The 25,822-nt window shown below is 28.3% G+C and overlaps 1 protein-coding gene across 2 annotated transcripts in view; it reads right to left on the bottom strand.

Moving 5' to 3' along the window:
• LOC142323226 (uncharacterized) overlaps positions 1-25,822 on the bottom strand; it is a 91,268-nt gene that overhangs the window by 36,953 nt on the left and 28,493 nt on the right. The window contains exon 4 of one of the 2 annotated variants that reach the window (XM_075362586.1): positions 10,509-10,580. The exons of the other annotated variant lie outside the window; for it this stretch is intronic. Within the exon in view, the coding sequence (XP_075218701.1) occupies positions 10,509-10,580 (72 nt within the window). The remainder of the gene's footprint in view (positions 1-10,508; positions 10,581-25,822) is intronic. 2 annotated transcript variants of the gene reach the window in all.

The raw sequence follows: 25,822 nt of genomic DNA, 5'->3' as shown, positions 1-25,822 counted from the left end.
CAGTGTGTCAGGGCTAAAGCTATCCAAAAGTAACAGCTTATATTGTCAGTTAATATAATTTAATTTAATAGCTGTTTTTTTAATTAATACAGCATCTCACAAAGTTTTAATGTAGGTTAGTCAAGTTCAATGTGTGCACCTTTTGTAGCTTGGCAGACGTCTAGACAATAAACTAACTCTTGCCAGGTTTTTAAGAGCATCTGCAGTGTCATTAATCACCAGTTTCAACAGTTCTCAGTTTTGCATAATCCAAATCATGAACTCCTCTTTGGTACACACAACTTTCAATAAATCCCCAGGCAAAAAAGGTCTAAAGTAGTGATATCTGGAGATCTAGATGGCCATGCAGTGGAACCTCCTCATCCGATCCAACATCCAGGAAGAATGTTGTTCAAGAACATAACATATCGATGAAAGTATGACGAAGCACTATCTTATTTGAAACAAAAGCATGCAGGAATCTGAACAAAGTTCTCAAGCATGTCAAGGTATGTGTGTCCAGCCACAGAAAGCTCCATGAAAAAACAGACCAACACCATGTCCTAACCAAACATTGACTTTCCGTGTGTCCCTTTCATAACAATGAAATTTACAATTTTTTTTTTTAAATTTCTCAGTAAGAAATGAAGATATCAACTTGATTACTGGTGTGAGTAATCTTCATATGAATACCTAAAAAATAATTTTTAAATTTTTGTAATTTTGAGTCTAAAGGGGTGAAAAAGGGTAAACTTTTCTAACAATGATTGCAGATTTTCCCCATTTCCGACTATACTTGAGATATTCATTTGATTTTTGCTTGCTAATACTGTTCAGATAAATATCTAAAAACCATTTTGAGGTTTTTTGAATTTAATATTTTAAGGGGTAAAAAAACAAATTGTTTTTTTACATTTTTACAGTTTTTTGCTATTGCTATTGAATAAATCTTTAAAAGATTTGACAACATTTTGAAGGTAATTTATATTAGTAATTCTGATTATATATTTTGTGAGCAAAGCCACAACTAGAAATCTAAAACTAATTAGTGTGTCTTATACTGACCAAACTGTTGCTCTGAAGAAATTACAATACACTGATATGTTTATTGAACAGAGTTTAATTTTTATTTATTATTATTACTCATATAAAATGGGTTTAATGAGCTCAGTGAGGGAGGGGGTTTGCGAAGGGAAATACAAGTAACCATCCATCATGGACGAAGTCACGATGGAGATGCTAGTATATAAGTATATTATATATTAGCATCTATGTGTATAAATGAAACAAGGAGGATTTGAATTTTATTTTTTTAAGGAATCTGCTTGGTTTATTACACTCTCTTGCACCAAGAAAGAAATAAAAGCTGAAAGAGAATACATATTGAATGAATGAATGGTAACCATAAAACAAGTGTTATAAAAAAAAATCAATGTAGTGATGGATGAAACATAATACTGAAAAATGCAAGAAAAAAAGCATTTCACTGAATTACTGTCTTCCTACATAAAATCATGTTTGTTGACTTTTACGCTGCTCAATTCAAAACTAAAATGGATTTTCAAGGTTAAAATAAAAAGTTCTATCTTGGACACACTGGTTGCTGAAATTGTAACAATAAATCAATCTCTAAGCTTTAATGCAGTGGCATTTTAGGTTTTTAAACAGTTGACTATATACACTACTAAATTTCTAAATACAAAATTCAAACTTTGTTATTAGAGACAACAAAATCATAGAACTGATAACTTTCTGAATATTCATTCTGTTTTAAAACAAACATTCAGTTCTAAATTTTACAACAGTAATAAGAGGCCTTTACCTACCTAACCCCATTATCATACATCCCTGAAGCCTTATGTGTTCAGAAAATACTTTTAATATAATAAACTGAGTTGAACCATTTGATGATAAATTAAAACAAATAAAAACATAATAAATATAAACTATAAAAAGAAAAAATCATATATAAATCACTCTTGACTAGAATAATAAAAATTCAATGTAGCAATATAAAATCTATAAAAATACATTACTACCTTTCATCCATCCAAACTCAAAAGATTAATATAGTTACCCAAAACTTTATACCAACTCCTATTATCACACTGTAATGGAAAAAAACAACAGAACTTTGATGTTTCATTATGCACCGGGTATAGTTTTATTAGACCTGTAATATTTATAATGCACGTTTGTGTATAAATAAACGTTGTTGGCTTAAAAAAATTGTTACTTCTCTTTAGACTTCAAATATAGTTGCTCCTAACTTATAGCAGTAATTAGTTCCAAAAAAATATACACAATATTTAGTCAAGTACAATACCTTTTAACTAATACAATATTTAACTACTGCTATGTTATTAATACTAAATGTTTAAATAATTATTTATTATCTATACATATATTAAACTAAATAATTTTTATGATTTTAACTTAACATGAAAAACATAATTTTTATTATGATCACTGTACTTCTATTTCCCTTTCCAAAGGTAAAAGTATAAAACAGAAAAAATATTCATGTAAACCTATAAACCTTACTGAAGAAACCCAGAGAAAATCTCTTGTATCACTTAAACAATTTAACAGTTGACTTAAAAACAACAATTTTAGTAGGTTACATTTACTTTAAAATAGTTTACATTACATTTAGGCTTTAAAATAGTTTTCTTGTTACAACAAAAGCAAAAACTGTACACACCCATATAATGGATGTACAAATACTCCCAAAATTGTTAGTAAAATGTGGGTGTACCCATTACATGGAGGTTAAGGTGAGATACAATGATTATAGATGGACCAAAGTCTCTTATGAACAACAGTATTATTGTTTAGCAAGCTTATAATTAAATTTCAATTAATTATTGTAATGTTTTTCATTTATCATACATTGACCATCATATTATATCCAATTCAATATTTTTATAGACTTTTTTTACCTATACTCTCTACTCAAAAAGAAAAATTATAGATTACATAGGTATTAATAGTATTCTTGTTCACCCATATTACTATATATAAATTACTTGTTTGAATTAAATCAATTAATTATATATCCGATTATTATGTTGTTAAAGGTAAGCAACATTATAATTTTACAACTTTATCTATATAGAACTACTAAATAAAGTTAGTTTTCATTTGAAAATGTTTAAACTCATTTTAAAAAATTTCCCGATTGTAATATTACTTTATTTTATTATTTAAGTTTATTTCATCAGGTCACTTTGTTTCTTCAATAAATTTTGTAAGAGATCAAAACAGAATTGGTTATTCCATAGAATGGAATTACAATCTAATTATAATATCTTTATAAAAGGTGGATAAGGAATACCACCATCTTTAATCCATATGTGATTAGGATTCTACTAACTAGTCTTTAGAATATACATCACCGCCAGTTAAACACGCACATAATAAACATAAGTCTATTTCATCGATTCACTGTAACAAACTTCCTGAAGAAGCATAAAAGAATTAGTAAAATTATTAATTTATCTTTTACTATTAACTGACATTAACTCCAAAACCAGTACAAGTTGAGTTACTACACCTCAACAGCAGCAATGAAAAATTGTGTAGCAAACTGCTGTATACTATTTAATTAGGATTCTAACAAACTACTTTTAATATGGAAACAACATTCTATAACAGAAAGATTTTTAATACATGTCTTTCAGGAAAATGCATTTGAAAATTGTTAAAGTTTTGGAAAATGTATTACCTCTTCTTTTAGAAATACTTATTTGACGATAAAATCTTGCTGACTTCATTTGACACAGCTGCTACCTTTATTGCAAACTGTAAATGTCCACTTATTTTGTTTATTAATTTTTTGAGTATTTCTGATTTAAAAAAGGTTTTGTGTGTGTGTGTGTGCATGCATGCGCGTGTAAATATGTGTTATTAATAAGTCTAATTGACACATTCAATGAGCCTGAAATTTCCAATATTACAAAAGGCAAAAATGAATATATCTTTATCCACATAATTTTTATTCAGATGCTAACTTACCAGATAGTAGTCAAGTTATAAAATATTTTGAGTTCAATAATATGTAACAGCAGTAAAAGTGAATCAGACAATGGAACGGGTAATACCACAACCATTATTACGCAATTACCCTCCTAGAATGTAGTTGTTCCTCCAGAAATTCAAAATAATATTTTAATGCAAGAAATCCCACTATTTGCTAAACTTGTTACCTATTGAAAATATTTCTTTGTTTTACACCAAAAACTTACATACTATTTAGCACAAAACACAGATCAATGTGGAATAAAATTCTTAGAAAGGCATATTTACATTTGTAGAACACGTTCCAGGTTTCATAAACTGACAGCTTTGAACTTAAACAGGCTATAACAATGTTTAGACATCTGCACAAACAGGCCTGTTAGTGTAAAAGCCATGAATACATGACACACATTCATAAATTTTATCCACAGAATAAGAGTATCTTATCCAGAAAAAATAGGTTTGTTAGTTTTCAGTATATGATGAATAAATGTAAATTTGACAAACACATTTGAAGAATATGACAATGAAATCAATTTTTTTCTGTTATTATGTCTTCACTTACAATTATTATATTAACAACCAGTGTCATCAGATTTATACAAAAATAGCACGGTGCTCAGACAAGAAAATTTTCTAAAGGCTTACCAAAAGAACTAATAAAAATGTAATTTTAAACCAGAAGAAACTACATTCATGTACAACAGTAGCTATATTACACTTGCATTAGATTATATTATGCTTGCAATTTCCTCTCTTATCTGAAAGGAAATTGTAAAAACTGTGGTTACTGCCTTAAAACCTGTTAACTTGAAAAAATAAGAAAATAAATCTGCACAAGTAATCACACTTCTTGTGCAATAAACAAGTAAATTGGCCCATATGACACCAACAAACTGAAGCAAAGATGGTATCGGATGTGTGTGTGTAAATTATATATATATATATATATATATATATATATATTTTTTTTTTTTTTTTACTTCTAATAAATATATTTGAAAAATCAGTATATTATAAAGTGCAATAACACTGATAAACCTTTAACCACGTATGATTTTCTAAAATTAATTATTGACAAATTAAATTTCTGAGCACACATCATATCTATATGATATTGTGTCCCAGCAGGTATTGGTCAAACTTAAGGGGCCGATGATACACGACATCTAAATAAACAAAAAAATTCATGTGGACAAATGGTGTAAAATAATTAATAATAATTTCTATTATTAGCAAGTGAAAAAAAAACAAAATTATCAATTACATTAATTTTACAATCTGTTTTAACAATTTCAGCTATGTCTCAACTATTTATCAACCAATAAAAACAACAAATGGAGTATCTTTTTTATTCAAAAAAAAAAAAAGTTTACTATTTTATCTAATAAAATATAATTTGATAAAACTAATATTTTCGAAGTGAATAAACAATTAAAATATTTTAAATGACCACAATTTTGGAAATTTCACTAGTTTATTTTACACATGTTGTTGAACAGAAGTACACCAAATTTCATTAAAATATATCAACCTATTCTTAAGGTATATATTTTTAATGAAAAAATACAAAATGGCAGATGGAGAGAAAATGAAGCAAGACATTTGTCCAAATTAACATTTTATTTTTTTTTATTTTTGGCCCCTAAGTTTCACCAACATTTCTGGGACACTTGTGTAATTGAATGTTTACAGTAATAAAAGAAAGACCTAAATTATGCATAATAATAAAAATATGTAGAACCAACTGTCGGAATCAGGTATGCAGCAATATTGTAATTCATACTATGTTTTCACAGTTTGAAATATCACGCAGAACATGAACAGAGGGCACAAAAAAGTTAATACTAATTCAATAGTGCAAGCGAGCAATAACCTTATTAATATCGAAACATGTACTTGAATGAACATATTTACTAAAATAAAAACTTTGACCTTGATTTTGTATTAAAACAAGATTTTTTGTATATATAATTATATCAATATTTAATTTAAGAAAAAAAACTGTATCTGTGAATAAATTTTATGTCTTATGACAATTAATTTTTAATAAACTAATTATCTTTTCTTTGTGAAATAAATAATTCCTGATAGAAAATAATTTTAACAAATTTTTAACAGAATGATATTTTTTAAGTAATTTGGTAATAACATCTTGCACATACCTTAAAATAAACTGTCACTTTAGAAAATTCTAACTGCAATTGTCTCCAAAACCAGAAAATAGCATAACATTAAAAAAAATCAATCTTAACTTACTGCAAAATTAATAAATAATTTTAAGAAAGATTCTGTAAAATGACATTTACAAAATATTTCACTTAAGTTCTTTTTGAAATTAAAACCAAATTAAGTAATTTCAAACTGTTTCCTTAACGGTAAAAAACTGTTGTATTTGATATGCATCAAAGTGAAGTGTGTTTAAAAATTTTGTCGACACTGATCTTAAACACTTTTTACAATGAACAACATAATCAACCCAATCAGTATATCATTTTTGGTTTGCTACAAAATGTATTCCTTTTCACACTACCTACTTCATCATACCTACCACCATCATGGTAGGTATGATGAATGAGTTCCATTCAATTGAAGAACTCATTCTGTTGCATATCTGGGTGTATACATCGATAACAAATGTAATTTTATTATTTAACTTATCACAATGAAACTGATAAATATTGTATTAAAATGCATCCTAGCAATTACCATAAGATAAATATATGTTTTATTCACTTTCTTTTCTTATAGCTGCTTGTATAATGATCATAACTACTAGCCATGTTTTTTAAGCAAGGGCCATTTTTATATAAAAATTGAAGTAAGCGAAATAGAAAAAACTTAATTATAACAAAATATATAGACATTATTTTTCTACACATTCACCAATCAGTGCAATATATTTTTGATATCTGTTTATCAGCTTCATTATTCCATAACTAAAAAATTCTTCCTCCTCTGATTTAAACCAGTTAATTACTGTTTTGCAATTCCTCATTATCTTCAAACTTCTGATATGCAAACCATTGTTTTAAATGGAGGAAAAGGTAAAAATCACTTGGTGCAAGATCCAAAGTGTAAGGCGAATGTTCAAAGATCTCCCAACAAAATCATCTGTTTTGTTTGTCATTGAGGTCATGTATTAACATGAAAAAACAAAATCCCATTGGTTAGCTTCCCGCACCTTTTGTTTGAATTGAACTTAAGTTTTATAAGCGTTTCACAGCATGTTTCAGCATTAACAGTTCTTCCACAATCAAGATATTTAATCAGCAACATCTCTGACATTTGAAGAACCGTAGCCATAAGCTTTTTCATTGAACTTTTTCACTTAAATTTTTTGAGCTTTGGGGATGATGAATGTCGCCATTGCATTGTTTGCTGCTTTGTCTCAACATTTGAATAAAATATCCATGTTTCACCACTGGTCACATGTTTCCATAAATCATCACCTTAAATTTCATAGCATCTCAAAAATGTTTGAGCTGCAACAAGAAGTTTTTCTTTGTGTGTTTCTGTCAACATTTTTGGTCCCATCTGGAACCCAGTTTTACAGTTAAATGTCATAAATTACTGACTGCCAAACAAAAGGAAATTCAATCAATAGTTAAGAAACAGTAAGATTTTTGCATTCACATTTTCTTTCAATTCATCTGTAATAATAGTCGGGCAACCACTACATTCTTTGTCATGAACATTCATTCTTCCTCCACAAAACAAATGACATCATTGGCGAACATTACCTTTGTCAAAACACTGGGTCCGAAACATCAACAACTTCTCTAAGATTATAAACAGCACATTTGTCTTTCACCAGTAAATAATGAATTACAGATCACACTTCACAACTCGCAGGATTTTATTGTAGCACTCATTTCAGCCAGGCTATACACAGCAACTAACATGAATAACATTAACCTATTGTTGCAAACGATCGTCAATATAAACATGCTACACTAGCGCCATCACTTTCTACCGCGTCTAATGGTGGCAAACTGAAAATGGCCTTTACTTTAAAAAAAACACGCCTCATACTTCACCAAATAAAAACAGCACAAATTTAACAAAGTTAAAATACAGAACATGTTGAGACAAAAAAGGCCTGTTCTTTCAGTGACATTTGTATAGATTAATTATGGTATCTGATGATCCTGCTGCTATTATAATCTAGCTAGATAGTATTTGTAATCTCTTTAAAGCATGGTGAATGAAAAAATAAAATAAAAGTGAAACCAGAAGAGTTACATCACAATAAATATTTAGGTATATATTAGTTACACTGGGAAATTTCTTTTCTATCAAGTACAATGAAAGTATCAAGTATAAAGTACAATGTAATCATTACATTTCTGATACACACAGCAGTAACAGAATTTTTAAATCATCACCTACTTTAAACCTAATGTTTTTGCAATCTATCATTGTTAAATTAGATTTATACATCTGTAACAGATGTGTTAACGTACATTATGCCTCAAAATAAAAAATCGAACACGAAATCTGGCACAGACCTCTCAACAAATATCTTTATTAAAACTACAAAATATTTTTAATTACTTCACAAAATTTAACATAATTAAATGAATACATATTTCCTTGATTTAACCACTTATTTCTATCATTCACATCAAACAAGTCAGTAATAAACCTTTAAAATGGATTAACTATAGTTCAAAACATTGTTTCAAGTGTAGTATAATCCCCATTACCCAGACATTTAACTATCTGGACCGATTCAGATCTGAATATTTAAGAAATAATATTAATTTTCCAGAACCTCACTTTTGCAATTTTAATCTGATTTTTTATTTTCAAGCTGATAAGGTTCAGACTTAAATATACACAAGTAGAGTGAATATACTACTGAAAAACTTACCATTTTTCAAACTCGCTCATAACTTCATTGAAGTTTATATAATAGTAGTAAAATTAAATTATTTGACCGCAATATGTGCTATTGTAGCTATGACATTTTACTGACTAATTTTACAGCCGAGGTGAATGGTGAGAATACCCATCATCAGCCACTTCTGAAAAGTCCTTTCATTTTTCTTATTAAAATTAACAGAATTTCTTTTCATCTAATGTAAATTTTATTTCAGTTGAGATTAGTTCAATCAACTTTAAAATCTGAGCTATAAGGTTGCAGGTGTAAAGAAGTAATGATCGTACTCCATTATAACGTCTTTTGAATTTGAAATTGACTACTTGAATATCTGTGCTTTTATTCAAGTGGAATCACAAACTGACTTATGCTCATTTAGCCTGTTTCTACCAGAATGTATTAAATCTAATAATCCAGCATGACATCCCTTCTTTGTACAGACATACATGTTAACAAATTTATTTAGGAAATCTACACTTCTGACAATTTTTTCCATAAAGTTTGATCTGTACAAACCTGATAAGTATATTAATTACACTAAAGACTGATATTATTTATATAAGAACTTGTCTGGAGGTAACTACAGAAACTGTGAAGTGAGGGTCGGAAAAACCTATCAATAGGTTACTACTTTTCTCTGAATGTTTTATCATCCAGAACATTTCCTATCTTCATAAAATAAGTTGTAATAACTTTATAAGCTGTTGTAATCATTGCTGAAATGCAGCATTTTACACTATTCAATGAGCATAACAAGTTTAACTTTCTCTGAAGCCAACAAAATGTTGTAAACTGCTTAAATTTTAGGTAAACCTAAAATGATTTCAGATCACTTTCTTGTGTTTTTGTAGCAAATTTGGCCAATTTCCAAGCACAAACTGACAAATTAGTAAGCATGATGCTCCTGTTGTAATAATGAACTGAAAAAGTTAGTTACTTGGGCTTTCAAATGATTTATTTCATGAAATTATTTTTTTAACATTACTTTTAAAAAAAATTGTTTCACATTAACTTTTCATGTAACACTGCAAAAGTGTTAGAAAACTGAAAATAGATGTCTTTGGTCTAGAAAAGCTACTATCATATCAATGAATTATCTTATTTTGATAAGATAGTTACAAGCCCTATGTTCTGAACTATACACTGCAGGCTTGAAACTAAAAATGTATTACTACTTATCAAAATCTGACAAATCATCAACAGAAAATATGTATATTTTTAAATCATATATGTATATATCATAAAACAGAGCTGAATAATATTTCCCCTTTCCAATAAAACGGTACTCTTGAAAAGTACAGTAACATTTTTGGCATACATTAAATGAAAAGTGCTTCAAAATTAAAAAAAAAAATAAAGAAGAAAAGCAACCTAAAATTAGAACTTTTAATGGCAGAATTATACCTAGTGTCAGGAAATATAAGCACAAATCACAAACTGATTTGATGTGATCATAGTTGTTATCAACCATTAAACAAGACTGATACATAAAATAGTGACTTTAAATTTAAAGAAGAAAAGAAATAAAGAATCCAGACTGCAATGTTTATAAAATTTTGAAATATTTTACATCACACATAAAATAAACAATTAAAAAAAAAAAAAGAAAAAATTAAAAACTCACTCGAAAACATCCCGATGAGATCCCCAATTGTGGGCGCCTCCACCCTCACGCTTGTTTACAGGTTTTATGCCACTGTAATTAACACAATTATTGGGATCATTAATATATATAAAGATATATTTTTGTGTTGTTTAATTTGGATACATGATATCTACATTAGTACAGATCTAAAAATACACAGATAACATTTTTTCTAAATATACGAGTATTAAATGTACAGTTACCTTCACCAATACTGAGAATAGAATTTCATAGAAGACAAAAGTTAGGTGATTAGCAATTTTATGGCATACAAAATCAGAAAACCTATTCAATTACAATAAAACAATATAATTAAATAAGTAATTTTTAGTTTTAAACATAAACTAAAGGCAAAAATTAATAAAACTCCTACCTACAATGAAAAATGAAGTTATTTGATGGATGGTAATGTTATTTTAGAATGGATGGTAATGTCATTTAAATAAATCGCCAAAACTTCCAAGGTTTAAATATGTTAATAATACTGAAGACAAGCCTTTTTTCTAAACAACTATTACAAAGCAAACAGAAAATAAATCAACATTATTATTATACAATACTATTATTAATTTCAATATACTGATGACATCAAAACACGTAAGTACCTCTGTCAAAACTAATTAAAAGTTAATAGGTTAAGACATCAGAACTACAGAAATATTTAAACCTTTCTTCAACTTTTTATAAAGCTTAAAAAAAGCAACCAGAAAATATTTATGTATTACATATAAATTTTATGATTGATTTATCATAGAAGTTTTTTGCAGTCATGTATTTCTGTACTAAATGATCATATCAATTCATTACAACAGGTCTTTGTTTCACGTTCACCGGACCCTTCTGCACAGCCTACTGGGAATGTAACCCTAATCTAATGAAAACTAAGTAGTTATACAAATTCCCTAAAGCAGTAACATTATTGAAAAATATACAAAAACTTGGGTACTTATAAAAGAATCAATAATTATTCACTCAATATCTCAAATCAAAAGATATACATATAAAAATCTATAATTTGCACAATGCTTAATTTTTAATATTTAATACGATTATGTTAAAGCACTGGTTTAGATTATTAAGTAATTATCATTTAAAAAAAACAAATATCAGGAAATTATAGAAAATACTTAATAATGAAATTGAGTTAACAGCAGCAAAATCAACTTAACTATCGCAAAATACTTGGAAAGCATGGGAATTTGGCCTTATAACTTTTATAACGTATGGTGGTATCAATAAAATTAAAGGCAGAAGATTTTTTAGTATCAAGTGACAAAGAGCTAACAAATAAATAACACATTCAATTAAATAAGCAAAGAAAAGGTAAAACTTTCACTGATGAATGGCAATTGTATTAAAAAATTGAAAAACCACATTCCTTACTTTACAAAAAAAAAAATAGTCCTGACATTGAAAGACCATCAGATTACAGGATTAATAAAAGCAATTATTATGAGCAATTTACTGAAAAAAATGGTACAATACAACATGCAACACACAACAATACTGGATGCGTTCATCTGAGTCCAAGATATACAAATAATTTATGTTGGGTACATACTCATTACATTATTTACATCTCAACATTCTATTGTTTTTAATTTATTTTTTTAAGTAAATAATGTAGCATAATATGAACTGTAGTAAAATTATAAATACTACATTCATAATTCTAGTCATATTCATATCCTATATTCATTATAATAAACGCACTATATTTTAACAGAAGCTAGTGGAGATGACAAAACAACAATTGTCTGGCTTCATCCAGTCTTCAGTCACCAGAAGATTAGCAATTAGATTAAGAAATACCTTTACTGAAAATAAGCTTAAAGAGTCACTAATATATTAAAATTTAATAATACATAAATAAGCTTAACAAACTAAGCTTAACTAAATAAGCTTAACAAACTTATCTAAACAAACTAGCTTTTGGGAGAAAATTTTTTAAAAATGTATCTTTGTAAGTAATGAACAGTGTCCTCTAAAGTTTAGCACATTAACAAGATATGATACTAATACTTCATCCCAAGTTACACCAATATTTTAACTTTTGACAAATTATTTTCCTAAATACTTCACAATAAAAGACTTGTTCATACATTAAAAATTTTTGAACATAATTAAAGGCAATTATAAGAAAAATTATATTTTAAACAGTTTTATAAAAATAGCACTGATTGCATAACAGTCATCCGAAAAATAGCAAATATTTACATATAGCGTTCACACAAGTGACCTCACCGATGACCCAAATTAGTTCTTTAAATTATACTAATCTTAAGTAAGTTTTATTACTGTGAATATAATAGCAGCAATAATAGTTCTCAGAAAGGGAATTTCAGAGCATTAACGATGCGTGAAAATATAAACACCTGAAAATAGAATGTAAAGAATTTACTAGGAAATTTGATGAGTTATACAGCTTTTTAAGCTGTATAACCTTTTAAGGAATAGCCCTACAGACCATAACACACACTGTAAAGGGCGATTCCAAACCCCTTGCAGGAAAGAAAAGACCCAGACCTGCCACAGTGCTCTCTAGGGACCGTACATGGTAGAGGCATGAGGCATAAAGACCAAGAGCTGGCCTTTGGGGTGAGACCCAGAAACGACATAGTCAGGCTTGGCCACCTCATTTCAAAGGTTAGAGGGAGGCAAAAATAAAAGATGCAAACCAGCGAGCTGACCTGTCATACCAGACGTACTGCCGACGAACGGGAAGGCCTGTTTGAGTTAAAAGGACAACCTCCTGAGCTGTGCTAAGCTTAATTCATAATATCCAGCTCGGAAGGTAGGAGGGAAGAAAAAAAACCCACATATAAATATTTATAGACAAGTAAGTGATATATCAAACATATCTGACGATTCTTTAAAAATCTTATAAGAATTTTTATTTACATTAGATAAACTGCTATAAATCTTCCATGAAATGATTTATTTGTGTGAAAGCAAATTTTTGTTAAAATTCTACAACTTAAGTGTCATAATGCACATATTTTTGATCAATTTCATTTTCACAGTTTGACTACAGATTAATTTTCAAGTTTCTTCTTATGAAGAAACTTCTGCCACTAAAGTGGAAGTGGTACATGCGTAATCACAGTCCATCAGGTGATAGAAATATCTAACCCTATTGAACCAAACTAGCTCATCAGTCACAACACTGGAAAAAAGGCCAAATACTCAATTTGAAGTTCTAAAATCAAATTTACTTGCATAAACAGAAATCATAACAAACAGCTGACGACCAAGAAATAGTAGTTTGTATAAAGGTAAATTTTTCTCATTTCTATTTATTTAGAAAATATTTTGTATGTAATAAAACCTCTTATATGCCTAAGTATGTTTAATTTTAGGAAAACCCCATGCTGTTTACCTACCATATTTGAATAATGTTTGTTTTTAAAATTATATTTAATCTTGTTCCTTATTGAGAATGAAAATAATTTAATATTGAAAGAACACTCACAACATCATACTGATTACTTACAACAGGTAAAATTAACAACTTTTGTAATTTAAAAGAAATATTTCCTTATAATCCTATGCATCTATTTCTTAATTAATTACATAATTTTAACTCAGTTTTACAATACAATACGTCCTCTCTATTCATTAAATCTATAATTGTTTCTTTCAGTTAATGTATGCATATTACCCTATTATGGCTTACTTATTTTAAATATATATCTGTCTAATTCCATTTTATACAGTTACTGTTTTTTTTTTTTTAAACTGAATTTTCTCAATGATGAATTTTACCATATTAGTCAGTTATTTTTACTTTGATGCATCCCTTTAAAATCCCCTGATTATGACTTTTTGCTTACATACATCATTATAAGGAATTTTCTATGGCTGATTTTTAGCAGTAAAATATAGTTTTTTTTATTATTATACTACACAATCCTGCCTGCTATAGGACAACATTCTTATATTATGGTGTTACAAGTGACTATTATCTTTCTTCTAGTTGTTTACTCATAAAAAACCCTTAAGGAAATGGGTAAAATTAAGCGGACATCTATAGAATAAGTTTTAGGTATTTGATAATCCCTGAAGTATAATTTTCGTTACTTAATGAGCAGGTACGTTTTTCTCATCTAACAACTTGTTACAATCTATGTTATTCTGCCAATATTATCAAATCTAAAATGTTTAAATATTTTTCTGTTCATTTATTATCATCTTCAATTACAATATCAAAGAGATTAATTTCTTTATCAACCAGTACGCAATTATAATATCATTTACTTTCTAAGAAAATCTTAACACATACAGACTATACAATAGTAATATATCCTAAATAGAAACCGAATTTTCAGAGTAATAATTTCCAGGTTGCCACTATGTACATTATACTTAGCTAATTTTCATTATTTATTAACTATTTTAATAATTGTTAAAACTTACCTTTTTTTTTATTTTTATAAATGTTTTAAGTTTTACTGAATTTTGAAAAATAAATTATGACTATTTACTAATTTTGTAGTAAATTTTGCTTTCATTAAATTCAAATTTCTTGACTATGAAGGAACTGCTTTTAAATTAGAAACTAGTTAATTAGTTACTACTACAAATTAATCCAAAATTACTACATTTTTCATAATTAATATTTCAGACGATTATATAGAGTATGTTTAGATCCGAGATGGAACTGTCACCTGCTAACATCAGAACAGGTAAATCCTTAACCTTTATAATAACAAATTTGATACAAATTGCTAAAGATTTATATTGTTTTTAAAGTTCCAAAAATTTACCCTTTAAGCTGCCATTTGTGTGGAATTTTACTTTAGTCTTGAAGAGGACTAAACCCTAATACAAGAATTTAAAAGAAAAATCTCTTCACAAGAATTACAGAAGAAAGAAGCAAGTGACTTAATTCTGGTCTACTAATAATATTTTTATAAAATATATTAAAGAAAATAAAGCATCAGAAAATATTTTTAAGGTAATTAACAATAATTTTTGAAAGAAATATTCTTCTTTAAATGCACAGAATATAATTTTGAAATTTTTTTCCAAATGTGGGGCCTCTTATGAGAATTTTTGAATACAGTCGGTGGTACAATTGACCATATTTCCAATAAAAAATACAGCATTATGTGCATATACAACAGATGGTGGTTATAAAACTGAAAGGTTAAACGTATAAATGGCTCCTCATTTAACATTATAAAAAAAAGGAGCATGAAATCTGCCAATACTGCATCTCCTCATACTGTACTATGAACCAGGGAATAGGTATGTACCCATGTATATGTTGTGTATACGAGTACATTTTTAACTGCTAAAAATTAAGTATACCATACATAATGTATTGAGATCAATAAATGTCAATAGAATAGCTCATAAAAGTACAAAAATAAAAAATCTTATAATAAATAAGATTTTTTATTTTATAAATATTTTATAATATTTTATTTTATAATAAATAAGATTTTCTGTCCTAAATTTAAGATTTATTTAATCAGATACTATAAAACTAAAAGTGAATTTTTTAGAAATAAAGGATGAATTTATCACTTTCTGTTATAATAAAAAAATCACAAAACCAAATAAAACATAAAAGAGGAAAATTTGTCCAGAAAGAGGAAAAATTTGGATTAGGGGCTGAGATGCCTAATCCTATTAATTTTTTATTGATTATCTGCATACAAAATTTTTAACTCTTTTACTTTATTAGTTAGTTATATCTGTCATCATGACAATATTTACAAACATTTACAACTCCTACTTGCAGAACCAAATTATATTAACAGATATCAATCTATTCAATCATGAATTGGCTAAATAGCTATTAGCACCAATACATTCATTTGCAACGTACATCCTTTTTTCCTTTCTGATATAAAGTAATCTGCAATGTGATAAAGAAACTAGCACTCAAATCCATGCAGTAGCCTATGATAGTTTCTGCACATTTATGAGGTATTAAACATAAGTTCCAAAATGATTTGCTGCAGAGACAGTAGTAATCCGATTGTAATACCTAAACATTTCACATATTCAGATAGCAAAGTGATAATGAACTGGTGAATATATATATACAAGATTTATAAATATCCTGGCTCAGACCAGTCTGTACTCAAGTATTATTTAAACCGGCAGATGAGAAACAGCAAAAAATTGCATAAAGTTCTTTAAACTAGAGAAAACTAAGGAAAAGTCCACACAAAAGATCAAAACAAGAATTTACAGATACCATTTAAGGGATTATGTAGACATATAACTTGTACAACTAATTCAAACATGATCATACAACCAGTTAATATAACTTTCCACAAAATTCTTTAATTGGCTACTCACCTGAAAATTTTCCTCGAGTTCAAGATCCAACCAATTCTTCAAAAAATAATTTCTATTATTTACATTGTCTACATAAAATGCTGTCTAAGCAAGAATTATATAATAAGTACTTTTTTAAACAGTTTACCCATCAAAATTGAATATAACCATTGCTTACTGAATAATTATTCCTACAAAAGTTAAAATTTCACTTGACCACAAAGCTTAATGCCAATGCAAAACTAAAGAAATAACTGGCCCAACTTTTGTTTTTTTTTTTTTTGCTGCTGTTGGCTTCCTTATTAATAAAATTAAGCATTAATTAAACTTGGATTAGAGGATTTGTTTTTATTGGAACTGCAGATGATTAAATTTGAAATAAAAGGGATTCACAGAAAAACTACTAAAAGCTAATAATATATGGTATTTGACCTGTATTTGTGGTCAAATACAAGCTAGCATTTTCATTTATACACCTACCAACAGTAAACTTTAACTGACAAACTAACACAGTAAGACATTACCAGCAACAAATATGCAGGCGACTCCTGGTAATTTATACAAAACTTCTGCAAGTGATCAATATATACAAATTATCACCTTTTTTCAATCTCGCTACCACTATACAGTAAAAACTAATTACAACTTCCTGGGGATTGGCAGAAAATGATTTTAGATTTCTGATAAATAATCTCAATTTTTCAATTTCTTCCCAAAGGCAGAGGTCCAACAATAAGTTAATCTAATAGGTTAGAAAGGGTTAAGTGTTAAAATGAAAATAAACAGTAATGTAAGGATACTGTAAATTTTGCAAATAATTTTTAATAAAAATTCACAGATATCTGCTTCACATAGGCAGCTGTTATGGAATAAAATCTAAATTATCCTCATTATGAATGACTAGGACAGAAATTACAAAAATAAACAACAGTTTTATAATGTTAATAGTTCTAAAGGAAAACAAAGATAACAAATATAAAAAAATATTACAGCACATCATAAAGTATAAGATTACCTGATCCGATCCAATTAACAATTTTCTCCATGTACAGACACCATGTGTGTATGTGTGTGTGTGTGTGTGTGTGTGTGTGTGTGTGTGTGTGTGTGTGTGTGTGTGTGTGTATGTGTATGTGTATGTGGTGATTTTATATATTTATTTCCTTTAAGTGTATAAAAACTTACAGATTCAGTATAGACTAATAAACCAAAACTTTGTGCACCGATAAATGAAATACAGAAATTGATTACAGTAGGTGTAAATTAACCTGAACACAGGAAATATTTGATTATTTCTTTGTTGTGGCTACACTGCTTGACACCCATTCTTTACGTTATCAGTGTAATGTGAGGTTACTGTTCTTTGGTTATTTAGCAATTTTCATGTTATAGTGTTCTGTAAAAGTTTATTTCATTTTTTATTACAAAATCATATTTTTGTACTTTCTTGAATATGTCATAATAGACATAACTCCGAAAAAGCGTTCAAAAATGTTTCTCTTTCTGTACATACACACAAATAACTTTTGTATACAACACAACAAAACAAACACACAAAAATAGACATAACAAATAGCTTCTGTATGTGGTGTTGAACTAAGGAACTAAGGAGAGTGAACGCTACTTTAAAACAATTTAAAGAAACTGGTTCCTTTTCACCTCAAAACAAAAACAAATGTTGCTGTAAAAGAAATACTCTAAAAAAAAATTAACTTGATCCAAAATTATCTGCTATGGATTTAATCAAGAATTAGCAGCCAGTAGAACAGATTTACACATGAAAACTGTCAGATGCAGATTTTTTTGCAGCTGGACAGAAGCTCATCAGCCAGCTAAAAAGCAGCCTTCAACAATAGCAACGTGTAAAAAAAAGCTTTTGTGGCCCAAAATACACGTTAACTGAACCAAAGAAAACTGGGAAAATGTTGTGTACGATGAGTCACATTTAAAGATGAGTTCATACGTTAGAAAAGCATTATATGAAAATACATCACCAGCTCATATTCAACAATCAGTTAAACATCTCCGGAAAAGAATGTTTTGGGATTGTTTCACATATGAAGGCCCTAGTTCATTACTTCCTGTAGATAGTACTGTATGTTGAAAAGTGATGGGTAGATCAAGATTCTGAAAAAAAAAAAGGTTGCGACACAACTTCAAAACAAATTCTCACAAGAAAATGGGAGTGTTCCATCAAGATTTGGTTCCTTGCCATACTGCCAAAAAAGTGAAAAAAATCTTTCAAATGAAACATTAAAGTGCTCCCCTGGCCAGGCAACTCCTCAGACTTAAACTCAATGAAAATTTTTGGGTAATGGTCAAAAAGCGACTCTCAAAGATAAACTGGACCACTTAAGCTGACTCATTGAAGCAATATCGGTATGGTTTCATGATGAAAAAAAAAAGTACGAATCAATGTCAAATAGTATACACAAAGTGATTAAGAAAAAAGGATATATTAATTATTGCTGATTGTAGAAGAGATTGCAGGGATGAGGAATGCGGCCTTTAACGAGTAGTGTGCAGCTGATGTCATGATAGTTATTGTTAATACTTTTCTAAAAACATCCTCACTGACCCTACCTTAAATTTATTCATTCATCAACTTCCCTTTCACTATACATACAAACAAACAAACAAACAAACAAACACACACACACTCACTATCTCTCTCTCACTCTCTTGCATACATATACACTCACAAAATCGCGCATACACAAAATCATGTGATGATATGTCTGCATCCTCAGTTGTTCTTTTTTTTTATCATCAAATATCTTTTCTTTTTATAAATCCTTTTTATATCATTTATGTGTAAAATTTTTTTTTTTTGTTTTTTACAATAAAATTTTTTTTACAAATAAAGGTAAAAAAGAGGATGGAGAAGGGAAAGTTGGGAAAAACATTCAAAATATATATTTTTTTAGTTGTTCTTCGGCTGAAACTTCTGCTACTGGTTCTTCATCGTAATCATCACTATCATCCTCTACTGCAGTGTCACTATCTTTGTCATTAATTTTTATAACAAAATTTCCCATTAACTTTTCAATCAGTCATCAGACATTTCATTTTTCCAATATTCTCTTTCCATATTCTCTACCTTTTCACAGAAAATTCCCCAGTCTTCTTTCAAAATGGATGAAATTGCTTCATGTGTTTTAGTTGAGAGCAGTTATACTCAGATTTCCACCAACATTTTAATTTCTTATTAATTAATTTATTTTACCCCAAATACATTCTATTGGATTTAATTCACAAATATATGGTGGAAGCTGCAATGCTGTGTGACCTTATTTCAGAATTTCATCTATACCGGTAGACCTTCTCTTTGTGTGGTGATCAATTAATGATGATAATTCAACTTCCTCAAGTCTTCATTGAATGGAACAACACTGTTGCTAACCAACCAGTTCTTCATTTCATTTTTTGTTGCATACTTTGTGGATTATGATAAAGTGCGTTGTCTAGAACAATGACACAATTATTTAGCAGGTTAGGTATTAATTTTTCTTGCAACCACTTTTCTAAATTTTCAGCATTCATCTGGCCATGATAATCCCCACATGCTTTTCTTGCCTGAAAAACAAGTTCTGCTCTGGTTGTGAAACCATTTTTTGTGCCAGCATGAACAACAATTAGTCTGTTTGCAGTATTATGATTTGCAGTTATGCTCAAGACTTCATTACTTTGCCAGCATTTTCCAAACATAAGATTGTTGTCCACCCACGTTTCATCAATTTAAACAACAGTTCTTCCGAGTTCTCTTTGACACTTAATGGACTGGAGATAATGAGCGCGCCAGTTCACAATATGTGGTCTTTCCATCAAAATCTTTGTCATATTTTGACACTTTTTCCTTTTGAACCCGATTTTTTTCATAATTCTTTAGTGTATGCATATACAAGAAAAATTAATCGCTTTACGAACAGCCGACCATAATTTTAGTGCTGTAGGAATTACTTTTTTGTTTATGTAGAAATGTACTAATAAATTATGAATTACGTTTCTATCGAATTTATCAAGGGATGATGTTCCTTGATGTTTTTGTCTCTTTTTCCCTGGAGTTGTAAGAACACCTTTTCCTGCTTCTAAATCTTCCTTCCAAATCTTAGATATAGTATGCTCATGAACTCAGTGTATGTCGATACTCTCAATCTCTTTTCTGAATGGGTTGCTCAATTTTCCTTCACTATACTCCTCATCGCACTTATTGATAACTCTACAAATTATTTCTCTGGCTTCACTATGTCCTCATTCTTTGTCCTCGTTCCATTTAGAACTCATTTTTTTAAAAAGCAATACTTTAAAGGAATGCTAGTTACAAAAAAATGTATTTTTGTAGCTATTATATATTTATATAAACATTAATAAAAACATATAATAAAACTTTACTATTGAAGAAAAAATAACATTTTTAAACGTTATGCAGAACTAAGAAAACTGCCAGAGTAAAAACGTCTCAACAGTTATAACGTTTCCTAGCAAATGAATGAAGTAATAACATGTATAATAATATGGAAGCTGAAATAACAAAACACTTGCAACTTCGAACACAATTTTTTTTTCAACTAGTAACAGTACCATGGCTACAAAAACCATACCAAAGACAGTAAATGCCCCTTCTCCAGCTACAGTCGAGACTCGCATTCTTGTTTGCAACCGACATTACTAGATATTTACAAATTGTACCGGTATGATTTTTTTTTTTAAACAATTACTTTTAATTAAACATTGTGGTTGGATTAATTTGCATGGTACTGTATGTTACGGATAAATATCGAATGACCAAAGTACTTTGGACAAGCTTAAAGAAAAGTTTTTATCATTTAATATAAAAGGTAATTATCTTTGTAATACACAGCCAATTTAATACAACAAAGATAAAACTTAAACATACCCAATTATATATGTATCCAAAAAAAAATTATTCACTCCAAAAAAATATTAGCAGGTTAGTGACATAGTTTTAATAAGTGCAAATATATAGTACACCTCAACTCTAAAAAGTATCAGTAGTAACACGAGATACAGATATACTTTTTTCAGCCAATCACTAATTATTACAATTTCACATTAGATTTATGCACTGATAATCTGTAACACTTGCATTTGCAAAACAAAAGCAAATAAATAACAAAGAATAGACCAGCATGAGATGTATATTCTAACAGATTTGTATTCAGGGGATGAAACACAACTGCCTATATTTATATTTAGAAATACACTTGTATTCATAAAAAAAAATTACACAAGTACCCATTTTCCAATCAATAAGAACTAGTACACCATCATGTTTTCATGACACAGTTTTATTCTCATAAAAACTAAAAATGATTAAATGAATGAAATTTACCAGAACAACACAAGAGAATAAAATAACAAACAAATTTAATCGATTTAAATAAACAATTCCTATGAAATGGACCTTCAAAAATAGTAAGGATTTAACAAGCCAAAGGAAAGAATATAAATATTTTACAAACCAGATTAACATAATGTAAATTATCAAAACTAGGATTCTGAAATTGCAAATGGATAATTAATTTATAAGCAAACAGTTATTTTATTCATTAAAGTTTTTAGACAATTATGATATAGCTTAAATATTTAAATTGAATAAAAGGAATGACTTGTAAGGGAGTTTGAATGTAAAGGGAAAATTATTATTAGACTGGATCATGACAGATTTAAAGACTGAGAACTCTCAAATGAGTCAAAACAAGGTCTGTTTTAACAGAGGTAATGATGAAAATTCAGGTCCATTATTTTATCGCTTAAAATCTATCAACCAGTTAATGCATATTTCATATAGTTCAACTTGTACAGCTGTACAGGAAACTGACATTTCACCTAAGCTGGATGAAGGTAATAACCACAAAAAACTTATTGGGTTTATTAAAAACTTTATCCAAAATTATTGCATGGATCATCTTATAACCTACATGCTTTTGAAGTTATCTCTTTATGAACTATGTGTGGTTTGCTACATCAAAAAATAAAGTAGATAAGATTATTTCATTAACTATTACTAAGAATTGTTAATAGAATAACGAAACAGAGATCGATATGCAATTAGTCACTCTATTAGAAAAGTACAAGGGCTACTCGTTGCAATAGAATAATGTACCTGTAACACTATACATGCCTTGATTAATTCTCTTTACATTTTCTTCAGGGACAACTAATTTTTATGGACTAATTTAAATGTTATGGCCCAGATAGTTAATGATATACAAAAAAAAAAATTTTTATTCAATACAACATAACTTGGAAAACTGCAACTAAATCTATGAAACTCACAGTCACACATTAGAAAAAAACCATGACTACCACTATAAGGTCATTAGTTCTGCTATATCCCAACCCACCTTCAAAAAATATATAGATTCATGTAATTGCATAATGCTCCATATGTAATGGTGGACTACTCTGTCTCAAACATTGGCTGGGGTCACTGCATGACTACCACTTCGTTATCTGACCTTTCTAACAATCTCTTACCTTCGGATGAGTGGTCAGGTCAATTAACCTTCAAACTAAGCAACCAGATATGAAATACATGCTAGTGTAACAAAGAGCTAGCTGATATTTTTTTTTAATTTCATTACTCTCTCTATAAGCAGTTCTATTAGTGTTGACAGTAATCAACACTAACAGAACTCCGATACCATAACAAAAGTAGGGCTTCTTCCATATCTCTATAATTTATAAAACAAATCTGAAGCAACTACAGATAATCCGTAATATGATTAGGCATCTCTAATAATGTACCAGGGATCCACAGTAAAAAAAATAGACATGAGTATTTAAGAAGAAAAAAAGAGTAAATTTTCCAGCATTTTTGATAAATTAATTACACTCCAGTTATCTTCCTTGAAAAAAAAAATAGAAGGATATTTACTAAAGTCTTGTTTAGAGGATTTATAACGTACAGGTATTTGAAAAAGAAGAAATACAACATCCTTTACAATGCCATTTTTACTGCATTGGAATAGACAAGTGATATGAAATGAGACACTTATCTTCTCAGTAAGAAAAGTGAAACTCATGATAAAAAAAAATATACTTACACAATAACAAAATTCTCACTAACAAGCAAGAACAAGTTAAAATTAAATCACTAGGAAATAAACCACCCTGAGTAAAATAAAAAGCTATAATTCTATAACAAGCCGAAAAAATATATGTAAATTTAAATCTTCATCTTAAAATAGAAATAACTAAACAAATTTAATCTAGGAGAACATGATATATTTATTAAACAAAATAAAAAAAAAACCTTAAGAAAGTAAATAACTCAAAAGATCCTCAATAACAATAATTTTTTTTTCTGTTTAGCCTCTGGAACCACCGTAAGGTATTACATTACTTCAGAGGATGATATGTATGAATATAAATGAAGAGTAGTCTAGTAGTCTCAGGTCAACCATTCATGAGATGTGAAGTTAATTGAAACCCAAACTCCAAAGAGCATTGGTATCCATAATCTAGCATTAAAATCTGTATAAAAGTAACTGCCTTTACTAGGATTTGAACCTTAGAACTCTCAACTTTGAAATCAACTGATTTGCGATGACGAGTTCTCCACCAGACCAACTTGGTGGGTTAACAACAAAAAATCTATGTCCACCAAAACGATCATAAACAATACCATTTAAATAAAACCAACCAGATGAAAGAAATCAATGAGCAACTATAAAAGAAACAACCCCAACCAATCCTAAATTAGTTATAGTCAACGAACGACAAATAACTAAACTTATATGATAAGCTAAAAAATATACTACCACAATTCTTAATCTATTTGAATTAAAATATACTAATCTAGAAACAACCCAATAAAAAAATAACCATAATTAAAATATATATATATATACAATGAATTAAACCATAACTAGCACGTTTTAACATAATAGTAGCAAACATCATAGAACCAGAAGTAGGAGCCTCAACATGAAGCCCTTAGTAATTATAATGGGCCCAAATAATAGAAATTTAATTAAAAACTAAACTTACAATAAAAAACAGCATTTAACAACAAAACAATAAAGATATTTATTTCCCCAATAGGAAAAGTGAAACTCACGATGGTCTAAAGGTCTTCCATCAGTAAAATTGCAATTGATACTTTTTTTATATCAGAATGTATTGATTATTTACTTGAAGAGATTTAAATATAACTCTAATAGAGCTACATTTAATAAAATTCTTATTACACTAAGTTGTTTCAAGTGACTATACTCATTTAGTCATGTATTTTAAAAAATGAATGTTACGTATCCTGTACAATTTTCGTCAATAAAAAATACATTATCTCATAAATTTTAAAAATAAATAAAAATAAAACAAGGTGACAAAAAAACATTAACACAATACTTTTTTCACACATCTTTTACAGAATCACAAATTATATTATATTTGTATGTAATTAAACACAAATTAATATGAAAGTTTCTGCATCTAATTTGTTTCAATAATAATTTTGGAATGAACAGAAAAAAATTTACTGTTCTACATTCCTGCAGAAAATTCATTAACTTGTAAATGTCAATTTAAAATTATAAAAAAATTTTAGATTAAAATAATTATATAATTTACAAACTATATTTTATAAATAAATAATTTGTAAATGTTGGTGAAAAAAAGTTAATTACTTTATATAAATTTACAACTTAAGCTACATTCAAATTTTACATAAAATATATTTGCTGAAATATTTCATAATTACTTTCAGTAAAAAATAAATCAGCAAAACAAATTATTAAATAAAAGATAGTTATTTATAATAGAATCAACACATACTGACATATCGTTTTTATTCTTTGGGAAGAATGTTGGGTAAGGGCTTAACATTTACAAGAACTTTTTCCTAAATTTTTTAACAACTAAATGACTATATATATTTTCATGATTAATAAGTTATATAAAATAAACTAATTTTAATCAATACGAAAATTTCTTAGCTCTTACAAATATCTGATCTAACAGATAAAAAAAAA

Source organism: Lycorma delicatula, chromosome 4 (assembly GCF_047948215.1).
Source record: "Lycorma delicatula isolate Av1 chromosome 4, ASM4794821v1, whole genome shotgun sequence".
Taxonomy (NCBI): domain Eukaryota; kingdom Metazoa; phylum Arthropoda; class Insecta; order Hemiptera; family Fulgoridae; genus Lycorma; species Lycorma delicatula.
This window is presented reverse-complemented; position numbering and strand designations above follow the sequence as displayed.